Genomic DNA, 20326 nt, shown 5'->3' on the forward strand with positions numbered 1-20326 from the left:
TTTAGCCACAGCAATCAGAGAAGAAAAGGAAATAAAAGGAATCCAAATTGGAAAAGAAGAAGTAAAGCTGTCACTGTTTGCAGATGACATGATACTATACATAGAGAATCCTAAAGATGCTACCGAAAAACTACTAGAGCTAATCAATGAATTTGGTAAAGTAGCAGGATATAAAATTAATGTACAGAAATCTCTGGCATTCCTGTACACTAATGATGAAAAATCTGAAAATGAAATCAAGAAAACACTCCCATTTACCATTGCAACAAAAAGAATAAAATATCTAGGAATAAACCTACCTAAGGAGACAAAAGACCTGTATGCAGAAAACTATAAGACACTGATGAAAGAAATTAAAGATGATACAAATAGATGGAGAGATATACCATGCTCCTGGATTGGAAGAATCAATATTGTGAAAATGACTCTACTACCGAAAGCAATCTACAGATTCAATGCAATCCCTATCAAACTACCAATGGCATTTTTCACAGAACTAGAACAAAAAATTTCAAAATTTGTTTGGAAAAACAAAAGGCCCCGAATAGCTAAAGCAATCTTGAGAACGAAAAACGGAGCTGGAGGAATCAGGCTCCCTGACTTCAGACTATACTACAAAGCTACAGTAATTAAGACAGTCTGGTACTGGCATAAAAACAGAAAGATAGATCAGTGGATCAGGATAGAAAGCCCAGAGATAAACCCACGCACATATGGCCAACTTATCTTTGATAAAGGAGGCAGGAATGTACAGTGGAGAAAGGACAGCCTCTTCAATAAGTGGTGCTGGGAAAACTGGACAGGGACATGTAAAAGTTTGAGATTAGATCATTCCCTAGCACCATACACAAAAATAAGCTCAAAATGGATTAAAGACTTAAATGTAAGGCCAGAAACTATCAAACTCTTAGAGGAAAACATAGGTAGAACACTCTATGACATAAATCACAGCAAGATCCTTTTGGACCCACCTCCTAGAGAAATGGAAATAAAAACAAAGATAAACAAATGGGACCTAATGAAACTTCAAAGCTTTTGCACAGCAAAGGAAACCATAAAGAAGACCAAAAGACAACCCTCAGAATGGGAGAAAATATTTGCAAATGAAGCAACTGACAAAGGATTAATCTCCAAAATTTATAAACAGCTCATGCAGCTCAATAGCAAAAAAACAGACAACCCAATCCAAAAATGGGCAGAAGACTTAAATAGGCATTTCTCCAAAGAAGATATACAGACTGCCAACAAACACATGAAAGAATGCTCAACATCATTAATCATTAGAGAAATGCAAATCAAAACTACAATGAGATATCATCTCACACCAGTCAGAATGGCCATCATCAAGAAATCTAGAAACAATAAATGCTGGAGAGGGTGTGGAGAAAAGGGAACACTCTTGCACTGCTGGTGGGAATGTGAATTGGTACAGCCACTATGGAGAACGGTATGGAGGTTCCTTAAAAAACTACAAATAGAACTACCATATGACCCAGCAATCCCACTACTGGGCATATACCCTGAGAAAACCATAATTCAAAAAGAGACATGTACCAAAATGTTCATTGCAGCTCTATTCACAATAGCCCGGAGCTGGAAACAACCTAAGTGTCCATCATCGGATGAATGGATAAAGAAGATGTGGCACATATATACAATGGAATATTACTCAGCCATAAAAAGAAACGAAACTGAGCTATTTGTAATGAGGTGGATAGACCTAGAGTCTGTCATACAGAGTGAAGTTAGTCAGAAAGAGAAAGACAAATACCGTATGCTAACACATATATACGGAATTTAAAAAAAAAAATGTTATGAAGAACCTAGGGGCAAAACGGGAATGAAGACGCAGACCTACTTGAGAATGGACTTGAGGATATGGGGAGGGGGAAGGGTGGACTGTGACAAGGCGAAAGAGAGGCATGGACGTGTATACACTACCAAACGTAAGGTAGATAGATAGTGGGAAGCAGCCGCATAGCACAGGGAGATCAGCTCGGTGCTTTGTGACCGCCTGGAGGGGTGGGATGGGGAGGGTGGGAGGGAGGGAGATGCATGAGGGAAGGGATGTGGGAACAGATGTATATGTATGACTGATTCACTTTGTTATAAAGCAGAAACTAATTAAAAAAATAAATAAATAAACTTAAAAAAAAAAAAAAAAAAAAAAAAAAAAAAAAAAGATTAAAAAAAACTGCTAAAATTTATGTCAAAGAGTGTTCTGCCTATGTTTTCTTCTAGGAGTTTTATAGTATCTGGCCTTACAGTTAGGTCATTAATCCATTTTGAGTTGATTTTTGTATATGGTGTGAGGGAATGATCTAATTTCATTCTTCTACATGTAGCTGCCCAGTTTCCCCAGCACCACTTGTTGAAGAAACTGTCTTTTCCCCATTGCATATTGTTGCCTCCTATGTCCTAGATTAACTGCCCGTTAAGTGGGTGTGTTTATTTCTGGGCTCTCTAGTCTGTTCCACTGATCTATGTGTCTGTTTTTGCGCCAGTACCATACTGGTTTTTGTTAGTTTGTTTTTGTTTTTTTATTGGAGTATACTTGATTTACGATGTTGTGTTAGTTTCAGGGTGATTCAGTTATACATATATATATTCTTTTTCAGACTCTTTTCCCTTATAGGTTACTACAGAATATTCAGTAGAGTGTCCTGTGCTATACAGTAGGTCCCTGTCGACCATCTATTTTATATGTAGTAGTGTGTGTATGTTAATCCCAAACTCCTAACTTATTCCTTCCCCACCCCCCTTATCCCTTTGTTAACCATAAGTCTGTTTTCTATGTTTGTGAGTCTGTTTCCTTTTTGTAAATAAGTTCATTTGCATCATTTTTTTTTAGATTCCACATATACGTGATATCACATGATATTTGTCTTTCTCTGTCTGACTTACTTCACTTAGTATGATAATCTCTAGGTCCATCCGTGTTGCCGCAAATGGTATTATTTCGTTCTTTTTTATGGCTGAGTAATATTCCATTGTATATATGTACCACATCTTCTTTACCCGTTCATTAGTCGGTGGACATTTAGGTTGCAGTATCATACTGTTTTGATGACTGTAGCTTTGTAGCTTTGTGACTGTAGTCACAGCGTGATACCTCCAGCTCTGTTCTTCTGGGAGAAAATATTTGCAAATCACATAGCTGGTAAGAGATGTGTATAAGGAATATATATAAACAATTCAATAATAAAAAGACAGCCCAGTGGTAGGTTGGGCAAAGGATCTGCACAGACATTTCTACAAAGAAAATACAAATTGCCAATAAGCACATGAAAAGATGCCTAACATCATGAATCATAAGGGAAATGCAAATCAAAAGCACAATGAGATGCGACTTCACATCCACTAGTACAACTATGATCAATAAGCCATCAGATAATAACAAATGGTTAGCAAGGATCTGAAAACTAGCTGATGAAAGTGTAAGATGGTGCAGCTACTCTGGAAACCAGTCTGGCAGGTCCTCAGAAGTTAAACAGTTTACCATTTGGCCCAGCAATTCCACTCCTAGACATATACCCAAAAGAAATGAAACCCTGTGTCCACGAAAAGACTTGTATTTAATTGTCAAACGGTGAAAACAACTCAGATGTCCACCAACTTATGAATGGATAACTAAAATGTGATATATCCATACAGTGGAATATTATTCAGCCATAAAAAGGAATCAAGTACTGATAAAGCTACAATGAGAATGAACCTAGAAAACATTATGCTAAATGAAAGAAGCTAGTCACAAAAGACCACATATTGTATGATTCCATTTATATGGAATATAGGTAAATCTACAGAAACAAAAAGTAGATTAGTAGTTGCCTAAGACAGGCGGACAGGGAGTTTAGGGTGGGTAACAGCTAAAAAGCGTGGGGTTTCTTTCTGGGGTAATGAAAATGTTATAAAACTGACTGTGGTGATGGTTGCACAACTCTGAATATACCAAAACCACTGAATAAACTGTACACTTTAAATGGGTGAATTGTATGCTATCTGAATTTTATCTCAATAAATATTGTATGTAAGATAGAATACTTCCAGTTGTAAAGGTGGTAGGATAAAAATGTCTCTGTCCACTTCTCCCTAAAACTCACTGACCCTAGGAAAACAGAGGTGGAAACAGGGAGGCAGAACTCAGCCAGAAACTGCCCCTTGTACCACTTCACCACCAAGCTGCAGGGGAGGGATGAGGGTGACTGTCCACTGCTGGTCTCTGCCTTCTGAGCCCGATGAATCACTTTACACTCACATGTGTGCACACTCACACACCCACACGTGTACATGCATTCACACCCATTGCGCACTCGCTCACACTTGTGTTGCGTGCACTCTCACACACACACACACACACATCACAAAACTGGGAACCAGGAGGGGCTGCTCCCTCCATGCTGCACACAGCAGGCCCTGAACCATCATCCAGCTGCAAGCAACTGGCTCAGGAAGAATCCCCACCACTCAGAAATGGAGCTCAGGATCTACACCCTGAGAAGAAAAACAGAACAGACAGGAAATACAACAGGCAAAGAACACCCAACATTTACCAAGGGCCACATGAAATCCATAAACACAGACCCATCTAAGACATCAAGAAACACTGATAAGGTAACAAAGGGACTCAACCAAGCACAGGAAAGAAGTAAAATAAATAAGAGATAAAACCACCACAGAAATGTAGGCAGCACTGAATGCAAAACAGCAGCACAGCTGAAAACAAAAAGCTATCTGGAAAAGTGAGCAAAGTGGGGGAAAATCATGAAGAGGACTGGAGAGAAAAATACCCATACAGAAGACAAAGAATACTTAACATCTGCATAATTAGTGTTCCTGAAGAAAGCAAATGAATAAAATGTTAAAAATTTTTTCAATATGTAATTTAAGAAAACTTTACATATGTATTAAACCTACAAATTGAAAGAACATGCTTACACACAAAAAAATTCCAGTGTCCTTTAAATCACAAACACGTGTCAGTGTAACGAGTGATTCTGCAGAGCTGCCCGCTGCTCCACCACCGCTGTCACTGCTGCTCACGGCCCATTGCTTCCTCCTGACTTTTCAGTGTCCTGGACGCTATTTACTCTACACATGAACTGATTTATTATTATATGGGGTTCCCAAAGCACGGTACCACTCCTCCCTCTAGATGGGGCCTAGTAATCAACGTGAAAACACACTGAGACGACAACACCCAGCTGTCCGAGAGAGTGAGTGAATGTTTTGAGCAGCCATTCCTTTCTTCTAGGCACACATGAAGGCCATGCCCATTTATGGGGTTCTCCCAAGAGGTTTTATAAAAAGTTGGCAGGGCATAGAGCAACAAAGCCCGTGAGCCACAACTACTGAGCCTGCGCGTCTGGAGCCTGTGCTCCGCAACAAGAGAGGCCGCGACAGTGAGAGGCCCACGCACCGCGATGAGGAGTGGCCCCCGCTCGCCGCAACTAGAGAAAGCCCGCGGGCAGAAACGAGGACCCAACACAGCCAAAAATGAATGAATAAATAAATAAATAATCAGATTTATATTTAAAAAAATAAGTTGGCAGGGGACTTCCCTGGTGGTCCAGTGGTTAAGAATCCACCTTCCAGGACTTCCCTGATGGCGCAGTGGTTAGGAATCCACCTGCCAATGCAGGGACACGGGTTCGAGCCCCGGTCCAGGAAGACCCACATGCCACAGAGCAACTAAGCCCGTGCGCCACAACTACGAAGCCTGCGCTCCAGAGCCTGTGAGCCACAACTACTGAGCCCTTGTGCCATAACTACTGAAGCCCGCACGCCTAGAGCTCATGCTCTGCAATAAGAGAAGCTACTGCAATGAGAAGCCCATGTATCGCAACAAAGAGTAGCCCCCGTTCACCACAGCTAGAAAAAGCCCGCGTGGAGCAATAAAGACCCAATGCAGCCAAAAATAAATAAATTAATAAATTAATTTTTTAAACACTTTTAAAATAATTAAAAATAAGAAGAAGAATCCACCTGCCAATGCAGGAAACACGGGTTCCAGCCCTGGTCTGGGAAGATCCCACATGCCGCGGAGCAACTAAGCCCGTATGCCACAACTATGGAGGCTGCACTCTAGAGCCTGAGCCACAACTACTGAGCCCATGAGCCACAACTACTGAAATCCGCATACCTAGAGCCTGTGCTCTGCAACAAGAGAAGCCACTGCAATGAGAAGCCCGTTCGCTGCAACTAGAGAAAGCCCACGCGCAGCAACGAAGACCCAAAGCAGCCAAAAATAAATTAATTTATTAAAAAAAAAAAAAAAAAGAATCTGCCTTCCAATGCAGGAGATGCAGATTTGATCCCTGGTCGGAGAACTAAGATCCCACATGCTACGGGGCAACTAAGCCCGTGTGCTGCAACTACTGAGCCCACGCGCTCTGGAACCTGCACACCACAACTAGAGAGAAGTCTGTGCGCCACAATGAGAGATCCCGAGTGCCACAACTAAGACCCAACACAGCCTAAAATAAATAAATAATATTAAAAAAAAAAAGTTGGCAGGTCAGGGATATGATTAAGATGTTTTTATTTTGCCTTATCTATATGTATTTTAAAAGTTGTAGTTCGATCTTTCTACTAAAGTTTCCAACTTTTAACTAGCACTATGAAAATAGCTTGATTATCTCTTTTTCTAAAAGATGGGTGCTGAGGGATAAAATGCTAGGCCCAGTCTTAAAGCCTCTGAATCTCTTTCATTTTCCTCCCAAGTTCAACATGGGTGTCCAGGGTTCACCTGTGTATTTAGTTCTGTAAACCTGCCCGGGCAGCCTCCTGCGGCATCCTGAACAAGAGGGCAGCAGGAGCAGCATGGCATCCAGGGTCCCCCCAGCACTGTCCACTCAGAAAGAACCGACCACAGTCAGCTCTGCGTCAGGCACCGCTGCAGGCTGTGCTTGGCTGGAGCTCTGGACTCAGGGTTTGTGCCTTGTTTTCTGTTGCTGTTTTTGTCTGTGTGACTTGAGAACTTTTATTGTTTCCTCACATATGTTGATTTTGTTTTCCCCAGTTTCCTTAAGATGGTTCAGTGTGAAACCATCAAGCTGAAGAAGGCGCTTGAGAAACCGGCCAATGACATGCACAGATTTTGAACCACGCGGACTGGGTCCCATCCCGGCTCCTGCAGCGGCCGGTGGGGTGACCTGGTCACTTTATGTCTCTGATAGCACCATGCCTACCTGGGACTTGGCAATGCTGGTCCCCTCACCTGGCCAGATTTTCAGGGAGGGGTGTGGAACCTAAAGAACAGGGTGACAATTCTGGAAAAAAAACACCTGCAAAGGGCCAGCTCCTTGCCAGGCCCAAACTCTGCTGCTGCAGGCCCAAGGCCATCGCAGGCCCGGCCCAGCCCCTTCCTACCTCTCCAGCCCCTCCAGCCTCCCCGGCGCCATCTGTGCAATCTTGGACAGGGCCTCTCGGCTCAGGGGTGCCAATCGAGAACCAGATGTTCACCTGCTTGAGCCTGAGAACAGCAGGGACCCCTTAACCTTGCCACACAGCTCTGGGGGGCCGTCTGCAGGCCTGAACTAGGTCACTGATCTTTCTTGCAGAGTCCCTTCTTTGCAATATGGCTGTAACAAGTGTTAAATGGCCTAGAGGCAGCCTTAAGTTTTTTATAAATTGAGTTTATTTATTACATGCAAAGCCCACACCAACAGGTAACATCACAGAAAAGCATAAACAAAGCTCTTCGACACAGATGAAAATGTGATCAACACAAACATTATACAACATATTACTCTCCTGAAGAATCTTAGGAGTTAATGAACTCTGTGAAAATGGAGTTTAATGTCAATAGGTAGAGCCTCATTTTGCTCTCTATACAACCAAGATTAATACATAGAACAGGACTTTCAGAGACCTCCAATTTCTTTTCCCTCTCCTAAAAGTGTGTTTAGAGTCCTTGTTTACTGGAAGGGTCTGAACACTCTGCAGGAAAAGGAAATAAAAAACTTTCAACACTCAGGGCACTGAAGCACAGACTGGGGCAATCGACTTCATCACCAGCAAGAACCTGATTCTACAGGCAGATCTGGCCAGGAAGGTGTCTGCCTGCGCCAGGAACACGCAGCCTCACTCCTCTTGTCTATCAGATTCTGTCGGTGCCGCAGCGGCGTCTTAACCCACGAGCTGCCCTCTCGCAGCACAGAGTGGCTCCCGCCAGCCAGAGCTGGCCCTGACATGACACAGGGACACTGACCACTGACCCAACACAGAAGTCAGCTCCGCTGGGCCCCCCAGCCTCTACAAAGGCACTGAGGCCACCTCCAGCCTGCCGCCCTGCCCGAGCAGCTCAGTGCGAGGAGGGCTGCTGGGGGGAGGGGCCCTTCCACCCCTGTCCTCACGGAGCATGTCCCCGTGTACATGCGTCTGAGGGGCTTTTTGGAGGAAACAGCTTTATAAAACCACTACTGTGCTTGTGTGAGGATGCTGAGCGCTATCTACCACACCTCTTAAGGCCCAACCTATGAAGTCACACTCGCACTTTCTTTCAGAGCGAAGTGCCGAGGAACCTTGGCTTCCCCTAACTGGTGGGCTGTGTCTCAACGTGGACCACTAATTCTGTTTTTTATTTTAGGTACTGGTACCGAGGAGTAGAACACAGGTCTGTTTGCGCAAAGTCAACTTGGAAAATGTAAAATATGATAAAATTACAGTATTTTATCCCTGTAAAATCTACAGGGACTTTACACTCAGAGATCACTTAGTTCTGCAGGAAACAAATTCACTTTGTGTTACATGATGTCAGTGTCACAGTCTTCTGCCTTCCACCTTATGTGCCATTAAGCTCTACAAAGCGTCTACTCACCCCATCCCAGAGCCAGATAATCATGGAGGCCACCTTGTCCCTGACAGATAGCCAGAGCCTAATCAATTTATAGTAAGTGATCTGGACCATGTCAAACTACGCTTGTGACTCAGTGTTATAAGTCAGTGTTTTCAACAGAGCTACTTTCACCTTTAAAAAAAAATGGTGTTTCAAGGCTGAGAAAAGACACTCAGCTAAAACTGAAATTACATATAATTCCTATTCCAGAAGATCCTGTTGAAGGCATTGTTAACCAGACTTTTTTTTTTTAACATCTTTATTGGAGTATAATTGCTTTACAATGTTGTGTTAGTTTCTGCTGTATAACAAAGTGAATCAGCTATACATAGACAAATATCCCCACATTCCCTCCCTCTTGCGTCTCCCTCCCACCCTCCTTATCCCACCCCTCTAGGTGGTTGCAAAGCACTAAGCTGATCTCCCTGTGCTATGCGGCTGCTTCCCACTAGCTATCTATTTTACATTTGGTAGTGTATATATGTCCATGCCACTCTCTCACTTCGTCCCATCTTACCCTTCCCCTCCCCGTGTCCTCAATTCCATTCTCTATGTCTGCATCTTTATCCCTGTCCTGCCCCTAGGTTCATCAGAACCTTTTTTTTTTTAGATTCCACATATATGTGTTAGCATACAGTATTTGTTTTTCTCTTTCTGACTTATTTCACTCTGTATGACTGACTCTAGGTCCATCCACCTCACTACAAATAACTCAATTTCATTTCTTTTCATGGCGGAGTAATATTCCCTTGCACATACGTGCCACATCTTCTTTATCCATTCATCTGTCGATGGACACTTAGGTTGCTTCCATGTCCTGGCTATTGTAGATAGTGCTGCAATGAACACTGTGGTACATGCCTCTTTCTGAATTATGGTTTTCTCAGGGTATATGCCCAGTAGTGGGATTGCTGGGTCGTATGGTAGTTCCATTTTTAGTTTTTTAAGGAAGCTCCATACTGTTCTCCATAGTGGCTGTATCAATTTACATTCCCACCAACAGTGCAAGAGGGTTCCCTTTTCTGCACACCCTCTCCAGCATTTATTGTTTGTAGATTTTTTAATGATGGCCATTCTGACTGGTGTGAGGTGATACCTCATTGTAGTTTTGATTTGTATTTCCCTAATGATTAGTGATGTTGAGCATCTTTTCATGTGTTTGTTGGCAATCTGTATATCTTCTTTGGAGAAATGTCTATTTAGATCTTCTGCCCATTTTTTGATTGGGTTCTTTGTTTTTTTGATATTGAGCTGCATAAGCTGCTTGTATGTTTTGGAGATTAATCCGTGGTCAGTTGCTTCATTTGCAAATATTTTCTCCCATTCTGAGGGTTGTCTTTTCATCTTGCTTATGGTTTCCTTTGCTGTGCAAAAGCTTTTAAGTTTCATTAGGTCCCATTTGTTTTTGTTTTTATTTCCATTTCTCTAGGAGGTGGGTCAAAAAGGATCTTGCTGTGATTTATGTCATAGAGTGTTCTGCCTATGTTTTCCTCTAAGAGTTTTATAGTGTCTGGTCTTACATTTAGGTCTTTAATCCATTTTGAGTTTATTTTTGTGTATGGTGTTAAGAAGTGTTCTAATGTCATTCTTTTACACGTAGATGTCCAGTTTTCCCAGCACCACTTATTGAAGAGGCTGTCTTTCCTCCATTGTATACTCTTGCCTCCTTTATCAAAGATAAGGTGACCATATGTGCATGGGTTTATCTCTGGGCTTTCTATCCTGTTCCATTGATCTATATTTCTGTTTTTGTGCCAGTACCATACTGTCTTGATTACTGTAGCTTAGTAGTATAGTCTGAAGTCCAGGAGACTGATTCCTCCAGCTCCATTTTTCTTTCTCAAGACTGCTTTGGCTATTTGGGGTCTTTTGTGTTTCCATACAAATGGTGAAATTTTTTGTTCTAGTTCTGTGAAAAATGCCACTGGTAGTTTGATAGGGATTGCACTGAATCTGTAGATTGCTTTGGGTAACGTAGTCATTTTCACAATGTTGATTCTTCCAATCCAAGAACATGGTATATCTCTCCATCTGTTTGTATCATCTTTAATTTCTTTCATCAGTGTCTTATAGTTTTCTGCATACAGGTCTTTTGTCTCCTTAGGTAAGTTTATTCCTAGATATTTATTCTTTTTGTTGCAATGGTAAATGGCAGTGTTTCCTTAATTTCTCTTTCAGATTTTTCATCATTAGTGTATAGGAATGCAAGAGATTTCTGTGCATTAATTTTGTATCCTGCTACTCTACCAAATTCATTGATTAGCTTTAGTAGTTTTCTGGTAGCATCTTTAGGATTCTCTACATATAGTATCATGTCATCTGCAAACAGTGACAGTTTTACTTCTTCTTTTCCGATTTGGAGTCCTTTTATTTCTTTTTCTTCTCTGACTGCTGTGGCTAAAACTTTCAAAACTATGTTGAATAATAGTGGTGAGAGTGGGCAACCGTGTCTTGTTCCTGATCTTAGAGGAAATTTAACCAGACTTTTCAGTTGTCCAATTACCTTTCTAAATTTCTGTGTTCATTTCTCTTCCCTTTGCCATATCCCAACAGCCCCATTCTCTACAATGCAGAAAAGAGCCAGCTATCTGTTGCCTGCTGTTTACCTGCTTCATGTCTTAAAATGTGTGAGTTTCCATATGGGTTAGAGCCTGCTCTGTTTAATGGGCGGGAAAAAAGGAGGTATATCTGGAAAGATGTGTAAAGTTCTCTCAGTTTTCTTCACTGTATTTCTTATCAGCGGCACAGCTGACAAAGCTGAGTACGTATGCAGGTGACAACACCATGTTGGTGTGAACACCCTGAGTTTTTTCCAAATGCTCTGGTTGTATAAGGGAATCTCCTTGATTTTCCGAGTCACACATTTGAGTTTTCAGGGGTAAAGGGGTATCAAGTCTAAAACTTACTTTCAAATAGTTCACAGAAAAAATGTATTTATACAGAGAGAAAGACATAACAAACATGTTAAAAATGTTTCATGTTTGGGGAATCCAGATAAAGAGCATATGGGAATTCTTTGTATCATTCTTGCAACTTGTAAAAGTCTGAAATCACATAAAATAAACGTTTAAAAAATCATCTATAAAGGGCTAGGATGCAGAAATGAGATCGGTTACAATATTTCATAAAGATACAGAGGGTTAGCCATCCACAGCACCTGGGTATAAGTCAGGGTTCCCCAGAGAAACAGAATCAACAGGATATATACACAGAGATTTATTTTAAGGAATTGGGTCACATAATCATGGGGGTCCAAGACCAAAATCTGCTGGGGTGAGCCTGCAGGCTGAAGACCCAAGAAGGAGCGGCATTTGGAGTCCAAAGGCCTTCTGCCGGAAAATTCCTTCTGGCTGGGGAGGGATGTGGAGAGGAAGAGAGGGGAGGTGGCTATGGTGGGGGTATCAGTCTTTGTTCTGTTCAGGCCTTCAACTGATTAGAGGCCCATCTACATTACCAAGGGTAATCTACTTTCCTCAAAATCCACTGACTTTAATGTTAATCTCATCTAGAAAACACCTTCACACAAACAACCAGAAAAATATTTGACCAAATATCTGGGCACCATAGCCCAGCCAAGTTGACACACAAAATTAACCATCACAGCCTGCAGGAGGAGAGGCTAGACTGTCTTCTAAGAAAAATCACGGCACACACCCAAAGCTTCCTAATCTCATAAATGACGGCTTCAGCCTACCTTCCATTTGGCAAGCTGTCAGGGTAATCAGCAACACGAAACATCGGCCCCTCCCCAGCTTCTGGCTAGAGAAAGTACTCTGAGCTCTCTGCTATCAGGGAAGCTTGCCCATGGGATACAAGGTCAACTTCACACAGATGAGGGCAAACACATCAGAACAGTTGAGTGGGTCAAAAAGATCCCAGTGTTGGACCCACTCCTGCCTAATTAAAACAAAATTTCAGAAGTAGGGGTTGTGTGCAGCCAAGGCAACAAAAAACTGCTCTAGATCATCTTCCTCTAACTCCCAGATCCAGCCAAACCCTAAGATTAATTGTATTCATCATGATTATCTTACTAGAAATATTTAGGACAGCTGTTTGGACCCAGTGGTAGAGCTCCTTTCCTTAGTCCACCATTATGGTTATGCCAAGAGCTCATGGGGAAGAGCCGTGGTAAACTGGCCAGTCCATCCACTACAAGGATGCAATCAGGCCAGCTGTCCGCATCGTACAACGTCTGCTTTAAAGATCCATGGAAGAAATCTCGCACCTACTCATTCTAGAATTTACTGCAGAGATTCCATGACTCCCATAACTGGGCATGATCTGCAATTTGCTTTGGTTGCCAGAACTTACATCTGCATTTTGTGTCCTGACCGTGTATCTGAACTTAACCCACTTCCCTACCCTTACTGTCTTGCCCCAACTTTCTCTTTGAGGTCTTCTATGAAGTTGAAACTTTTGCAGCATATCTTGCTTAAGCATTCTCAAATTCTTTTTGGAATGTTAATGTAAAATGGAAACATTTTATCAGCAAACACAAAGCTATAATGTTTTAGAACGGCAAGGTACTCAGGGATGGATTACCTAGCTTGAACTTCCTTATTTTAAAGATGAAGAAACTGAGACCAAGAAAGGTTAAGAAATCCACCCAAGCCCAAGGGTCAAACAGGCCAAATGGTAAAGCCAGGACTTGAGGAGCCTGGATTTCTGTGAGCCATCCCTCACCACCCAGCTCTTTTCCGTCCCTGAGTTTGCAGTGGAGTCCTGACCTTGCCATCACTTCAGAGACTCCTGGAGCCATCTTTAGAACTAAGTCTGCCTCCTGCCAAGAGCAGACTTCTTAATTTTAGCCAGATTTTTTGACTCGCTGATTTGCCAGGCAGCTTACTTGAAAACTCTTCCTCTGAGCACTGAGCTTCAACTGTTTCTACCACTACCAAAAATAGAGTGCTTGAGAGTTATGAAACAATAGGTGCAGCACAGCACTATACTATTTTGTGTAATAAAAACAAATGTTTCTACCTGCACAGAAAAAGAGATGTGGAACACAAGATGTTTGTAGCATTTACAGTGTTAGCACTAGGTGGTGAGATTACAGTTAATTTTTTCCTTTTTGGCTTATCTGTGTTTTCTAATTTTTTCTCCAATAATCAAGGACTTGCATAACTATTTTAAAGTAAATAAAAATATTAAATAAAAGCACTTTAACTTATTGTTTAGATCGTCAGGCTGCCTAAGTCTGCAGTGCAGTGGCACACATCCTTGAAGCCGTTCTTAGGCTGGGGATGTGGCTCTGCAGGATTATTATTGGGAGACCTTCCACGTCCTGTCAGCTCTGATCCTCCTGGGGCTTGTTTCTTGTCCTTTACAAGCAAACATGTAACTTTTGCAGAAAAAGGAGATGATGAGCTTATTTTCAACGTGAATTAGCCAGACGGAAGCACTCAAATTCCAAGTTGCCACTTTCAAATGACCTTCCTATCCAGGACAAGCAAACAACCTTCCATTTACAGGCTGTGTGGCTTTAAAGAAGACAAAGGTTTACACCTATAGCCACCATAGCAATCAGTGGGGATGAGCAAACCTGTTTTGTTAGAGGGATTTAATCCTGTTCATGAAAGGTTATTTCCATAATCCCTGAGCCCATCACTAGCCTTTTCAGGATCTAAATATAGATAAACACTCTAATGGGACCCCACGGTGCTGCCCTTGAATGTGCCGTCAGAGATGCACCTGCTACATGAATAACAATGATATTGCAAATCAGAGCTCGCCATCAGCGGGGAATTCTGGGGGAGCCACTGCCTGTTGGCCAGTTTCCCTGGCAAATTCATCCCAAGCCCTTGCTGAAATAACCTGTTTCAGCCATTTGGTGCCACTTCTCTCTTCACCGTCTTGCATACTAACTATGAAGATCCTAGTTGGTATTCTAACAAATCTGTCCCTTTTACCACCTCTCTTTTCGAAAAAACAGAGTGCCCCAGAATAAGTTTGGAAAAGCAACCAATCTTAGACTTAGCAATTATTAAACATTTCTTAACGCCCTACAAAAATACTGTAAAATACTATCAACAAAGCAACTGCCCAGTGCTCAGGTGTACACCGCAAGTCAAATCTTTGCAAATTGGCTTCAGGCCTGCAAGTGTGTGTCCTTTCCTCACCAGTTTTCACTCTACATTAATATAGTAGAAAGGAGAGAACTCTCCATGGTCAAGAGGAAAAAAACAAAAACAAACAAACAAACAAACAAAACTGGTAGCAGGGGCCTGGCCAAGCCCATACCCATCAAACTGAAAACTACCACTTTGGAGAATCCTATTTACTGACTTGGAAAGCTGTTGAAAAAGCTACAAATGTTGATGAATGAACCAGAAGAGCCACAAAATTGCATATACAACATGCTTTTTAAAAGTGTGCGTATACATTCAAGAACGGGAAAAGATGTAGAAGGACATGCACCTATATTTTAACACAGTGAACAACGGACGTGATGAGCAAATTTTCTCTCGTATATTTTGTACTTTTCTACCATAAACCTACATGTGTGTAAAATGTAAAAAGAACAAACAATTCCTTAACGTCGGCCAACCTTTAGCTAAGTGAAGTTCTTCAAGGCAGGTGTGAGCGCCTGGAAGGCAGAGCCCATCACTGCGGGCTCCTTCTCCTCAGCAGGCTTCCCAGTGACGCCCCCCATCTCTGCCCGCCCGGACAGCAGGCCCCAACCGCAGGGCTCCGGGCCGCCCAGTACGCGAGGTGAGGGTTAGGCGACGCCGTGTGCGGGGCCGCCTCACCCGGTGGTCTCTCCTCAACTGCGGGGCGGGGGGAGCGGGGTGTCGCTCCCCATCTTAAGGGGCCTCTCTTCACCCGTGGGTCTATCCTCACTTGGGGGGGTCTCTCCCCATCTCGCGGGGAGGTCCCTCCTCAGCGGGGGTCTCTCCCCACCCCGGTGCCGCCTCACCTTGGGGTCCCGCTCGTAGTAGTGCTGCTGCGTGCGGATCCAGCGGCCCACCAAGTGGTCTCGCACCGTGTGCGCCAGCGCCAGGTAGTAGTCGCGGCGCGTGGCCACGTTGCGGTCCTTGACGAGCGTGAAGTGCAGGTGCCGATTGAAGCTCTTCCGCACCTCGGCCACGTCGCCCAGCCCCGCCAGCCCGCGCACGCTGATCTGCTTCCGCCTCTCGCCGTCCGTGAGCGGCTTCGCCATCGCGCCGGTAGTCCGAAGAGGACGAGGAGGGCAAGATAAGCCGCGGGGACACGCCCGCACAGAGGATGCTGCCGCTTCGCCGGTTGCCAGGCCGCGCCTGCGCACTGCGCTGCGGCGACGAGAAAGGGAGGTGCTGAGAGTGCGCCTGCGCGCTGCGGCGGACAACGTGAGGGGCGGGGCCTGAGGAAGGGCGGGGTCGCAGGGTGGGAGGGGCCTCCTGGAGGGGCTTGCACCTACCCCTGGGTGAAGGAGTATTGCTGAGTTTCTCAACTCCCAGAGCTGAGGATGAGGTCCTGAGCTTGTGGCCCATTCCTGCCAGCAACTCTCTTCATGTCCACTCCCTGAGACAGTGTCTCCTCCTGCTCGTCCCCCTCCCTAAAGCTGCTCACCTGGTTCCTACCTGCAGGTCCTCATCTGGGGCCCTCTTGCTCACTCTCACCAGCAACCCTCCAGTCTACACCCACTAGCACCACCGCTGCTGTTCCCTAGGGCCATCTTCGGGTCCCCGGCTTCAGTGTTGCTCCCACTGCTCCTCCCTGATCTTATCTTGGCCTCTTGGGGTCTCTGCATCAAGGAGAGTCCTTACAGGTTGGTTTAACATTGAAAAACTGGCAGTATTCACTGAAGGTAAACAAACACCTACTTCTGACCCAGCAATTCTAGTCCAAAGAGAATACCCAACAGAAATGAATGCTTATACCAACCAAAAGGCACGTACAGAAATGCTCATAATATTCATATATTCAAAACAGTCCCGGTCTTCCCTGGTGGCGCAGTGGTTGAGAGTCCGCCTGCCGATGCAGGGGACACGGGTTCGTGCCCCGGTCCGGGAAGATCCCACATGCCGCGGAGCGGCTGGGCCCGTGAGCCATGGCCGCTGAGCCTGCGCGTCCGGAGCCTGTGCTCCGCAACGGGAGAGGCCACGGCAGTGAGAAGCCCGCGTACCGCAAAAAAAAAACCCCCAAAAAACAGTCCCAAACTGGAAACCACGCAAATGCCCACCAATGCTGGACTGATAAACTGTGGCGTATTCCCACAGTTGCATAGTCCCCAGCCGTGAGAATGATAGACCACATCCAATACGCAGACGAACAGTGCTGAGTGAGAGTAGGCAGCGCTAAAGAGCACAGCCTGAAGGATTCCACTCACGTGAGTTTCTGGTGCTGAGCCTTAGAGGTGGACATAGCTGGGGGGGAGGGGTGGGCAGGGAGGGGGAGTGGGTGAATCCGTGGCATCTGGAAAAGCTCTGATTACATGTGGTGTGCAAGCTCACCACTGCACACATGGGAGCTACCCCATGTGGGGAGTGTCTGTGGGTGGGGTCCTGGGGCGGGGCCGGGGGAGGCGGTCACAGGTGCGGCCCAGGGCCTTCCACCATCTTTCTCCACAGCTCATTCTGTTTCCTTGCCCTCCCTTCACACCCAACGGGGCTCCAGATCCTTCTTTAGGCCAAAGCCTTCCTGCTTGCTCACAGATCCAGTGCCAATAACATCAGGCCTGGTGGGCCTGCCTTCTCTCCCAAGCTCCCAAGGACTCTCTCTCAGGAGCTGATCCTCCAAGATGAAGTCTGGGTCCTCCAGCCATTTTATTCCCTATGTATCTAGTCCATCCTTAGCTGCTCTTTTGGGTCCTCTTGCTGGGATTCCTGTGGTAGTTTCCTCATGGGCTTCCCTGCCTCCCAGAAACTCCCCAAAACCATCCTACCCAGGCTACAGACTGCACAGCCCCTCAGCAGAGGGCTGAGCCCAGCACAGCTCCTACAAACCACAACCCCAGCCAGGTAAGCTTGCTAAACCAGCCTCAGCCCCTCCCTAGCAGGTCCTCAGGCTGGGCCTGGGGGACTTGAGGGGACAGGTGAAGGCAGGCACCCGACTGCAGCAGGCAGGCATTCTCATGTGTCCCATCCCAAAGGGACCAGGCAGAAGGGGAAGTGGTCAGAGCTGGGGTCAGTGAGAGAGCTGGGGGTGGGGAGAGAGAAGGAGCCCCCAAACTGTGGAGCCTGTGGGGCTGTGAGGGGCGGCGAAGGACAACAACCAACATCCACAAGCCTCCCTGGTCTGGATCTTGCCCTCTGCAGCCCTCACCCCTGGGGAGTCCCTCACTGGAGAGGCAGATTTGCAGTGAAGGTCCTGTGGCCTGGTTTTGAGCTGCATCTCGGGGGGCTGCCTCTGCTCACCCTCAGCCCAGGCTGGCCTACCACCTGTTTTTTTTTTTGGCGGTACGCGGGCCTCTCACTGTTGTGGCCTCTCCCGTTGCAGAGCACAGGCTCCAGACGCGCCGGCTCAGCGGCCATGGCTCACGGGCCCAGCCGCTCCACAGCATGTGGGATCTTCCCAGACCGGGGCACGAACCCGTGTCCCCTGCATCGGCAGGCGGACTCTCAACCACTGCGCCACCAGGGAAGCCCCACCACCTGTTTTTATATGGCCCTCAAGTTAGGAACGCTGTCTACGTTTTTATTTTTTTTTTTTAATAAATTTATTTATTTATTTTTGGCTGCGTTGGGTCTTTGTTGCTGCGTGCGGGCTTTCTCTAGTTGTGGCGAGCAGGGGCTACTCTTCGTTGTGGTGCGCGGGCTTCTCATTTGTGGTAGCTTCTCTTGTTGCAGAGCAAGGGCTCTAGGCATGCAGGCTCAGTAGTTTTGGCACGTGGGCTCAGTACTTGTGGCTTGTGGGCTCTAGAGCACAGGCTCAGTAGTTGTGGCACACGGGCTTAGCTGCTCCATGGCATGTGGGATCTTCCCGGACCAGGGCTCGAACCTGTGCCCCCTCTATTGGCAGGTGGATTCTTAACCACTGTGCCACCAGGGAAGCCCTACATTTTTAAATGATGGAAACAAGTGAAAATAAGAATAATTCATGATGTACGAAAATTACATGAAATCCAAATTTCAGTGTCTACAAATACAGTTACACTCATTCCTTTATATTTTCTCTAGGGCTGCTTTCACACATCCATGGCAGAGCTGAGCATCGTGACAGAGACTGTATGGCCTGAATCTGCCCCTTACAGAGGGTGCTGCCCCTGACCTCCTCCTGGGGGAGGGCCCCATGTCCCCAGCACTGCCTCACACTCGCAGGCCCCATGAATGTACCTCAAATAGAGCAAATCCCCATGGTTCTAGGTGCTGCATTCCAGGCGAGGGTGGACTGAGGTGTGGGAGGTGGCTGGCCTGGGCAGAATTCTTGAAGCCTCTTTAAAATTCACTAGATCACATTGGGAAAACGCACATTAAAACCCCAGCATGGGCCTCCCTGGTGGCGCAGTGGTTGGGAGTCCGCCTGCCAGTGCAGCGGACACGGGTTCGTGCCCTGGTCCAGGAGGATCCCACATGCTGCAGAGCGGCTGGGCCCGTAAGCCATGGCTGCTGAGCCTGCGTGTCCGGAGCCTGTGCTCCGCAACGGGAGATGTCACAGCACTGAGAGGCCCGCGTACCACAAAAAAAAAAAAAAAAAAAAAAAAAAAAAAAAACCAGCAGGCAGCAGGACTTACCTGCTACATACAATGGTCAACATGAAAGTGACCGACAGTGACTTCCCTCGTGGTCCAGTGGTAAAGAATCCGCTTTCCAATGCGGGGGACGCAGGTTCGATCCCTGGTCAGGGAAGTAAGATTCCACATGCTACGTGGCAACTAAGCCCGCGCGCCACAACTGCTGAGCTCTCACGCCTCAATGAGAGAGCCTGCATGCTGCAAACTACAGAGCCCACACGCTCTGGAACCCGTGCACCACACTAGAGAGAAGCCCGCGCACCACAAGGAAGAGCCCGCATGCCGCAAGGAAAGATCCCGTGTGCCTCAATGAAGATCCTGCGTGCCAGAACTAAGACCCAACGCAGACAAAAATAAACTAACTAAATAAATAAATGCTCTTTTTTTTTTTTTAAAGCAGCCTTTAAAAAAAGAAAGAAAAAAAGAAAGTGACCAACAGCACAGAGTGGTGGTGAGGTGGTGGAGTGCTGCTCAAGGGAGTGTAACTAGTACAGCCATGTTGGAAACAGTGTGGCAGTTTCTTATAATAAAATAGTCAATAGTTAAACATACTCTTACTACGTGGCCCAGCCATTCTACTTTTAGGTATTCATCCAAGATAAATAAAAACCTATACCCACAAAACAACTTGTGCAAGGATGTTCACAGGAGACTTATCACTAATGCCCCAAACCTAAACTGGAAACAGCCCAGGTGACTATCAACAGGAAAGTGAAGAAACAAAGTAAGATATTGAAATAGTGGAATACTAACTCAACCATAAAAAGGAATGACACTGGTGAATCTCACAAACATTATGCCAAGTGGAAGGCCAGACACAAAAGAGCACATATTGT

The 20326-nt window shown here is 45.4% G+C and overlaps 1 protein-coding gene across 1 annotated transcript in view; it reads right to left on the reverse strand.

Moving 5' to 3' along the window:
- Positions 1-16103, reverse strand: part of PYGB (glycogen phosphorylase B) — a 59453-nt gene extending 43350 nt beyond the window's left edge. The window contains exon 1 of the mRNA XM_081255558.1: positions 15756-16103. Within this exon, the coding sequence (XP_081111684.1) occupies positions 15756-15998 (243 nt within the window). The 5' untranslated portion in view covers positions 15999-16103. The remainder of the gene's footprint in view (positions 1-15755) is intronic.
- Positions 16104-20326: the final 4223 nt, after the last annotated feature.

The sequence above is a fragment of the Mesoplodon bidens genome, assembly GCF_964165515.1.
Source record: "Mesoplodon bidens genome assembly, chromosome: 15".
Classification (NCBI taxonomy): domain Eukaryota; kingdom Metazoa; phylum Chordata; class Mammalia; order Artiodactyla; family Ziphiidae; genus Mesoplodon; species Mesoplodon bidens.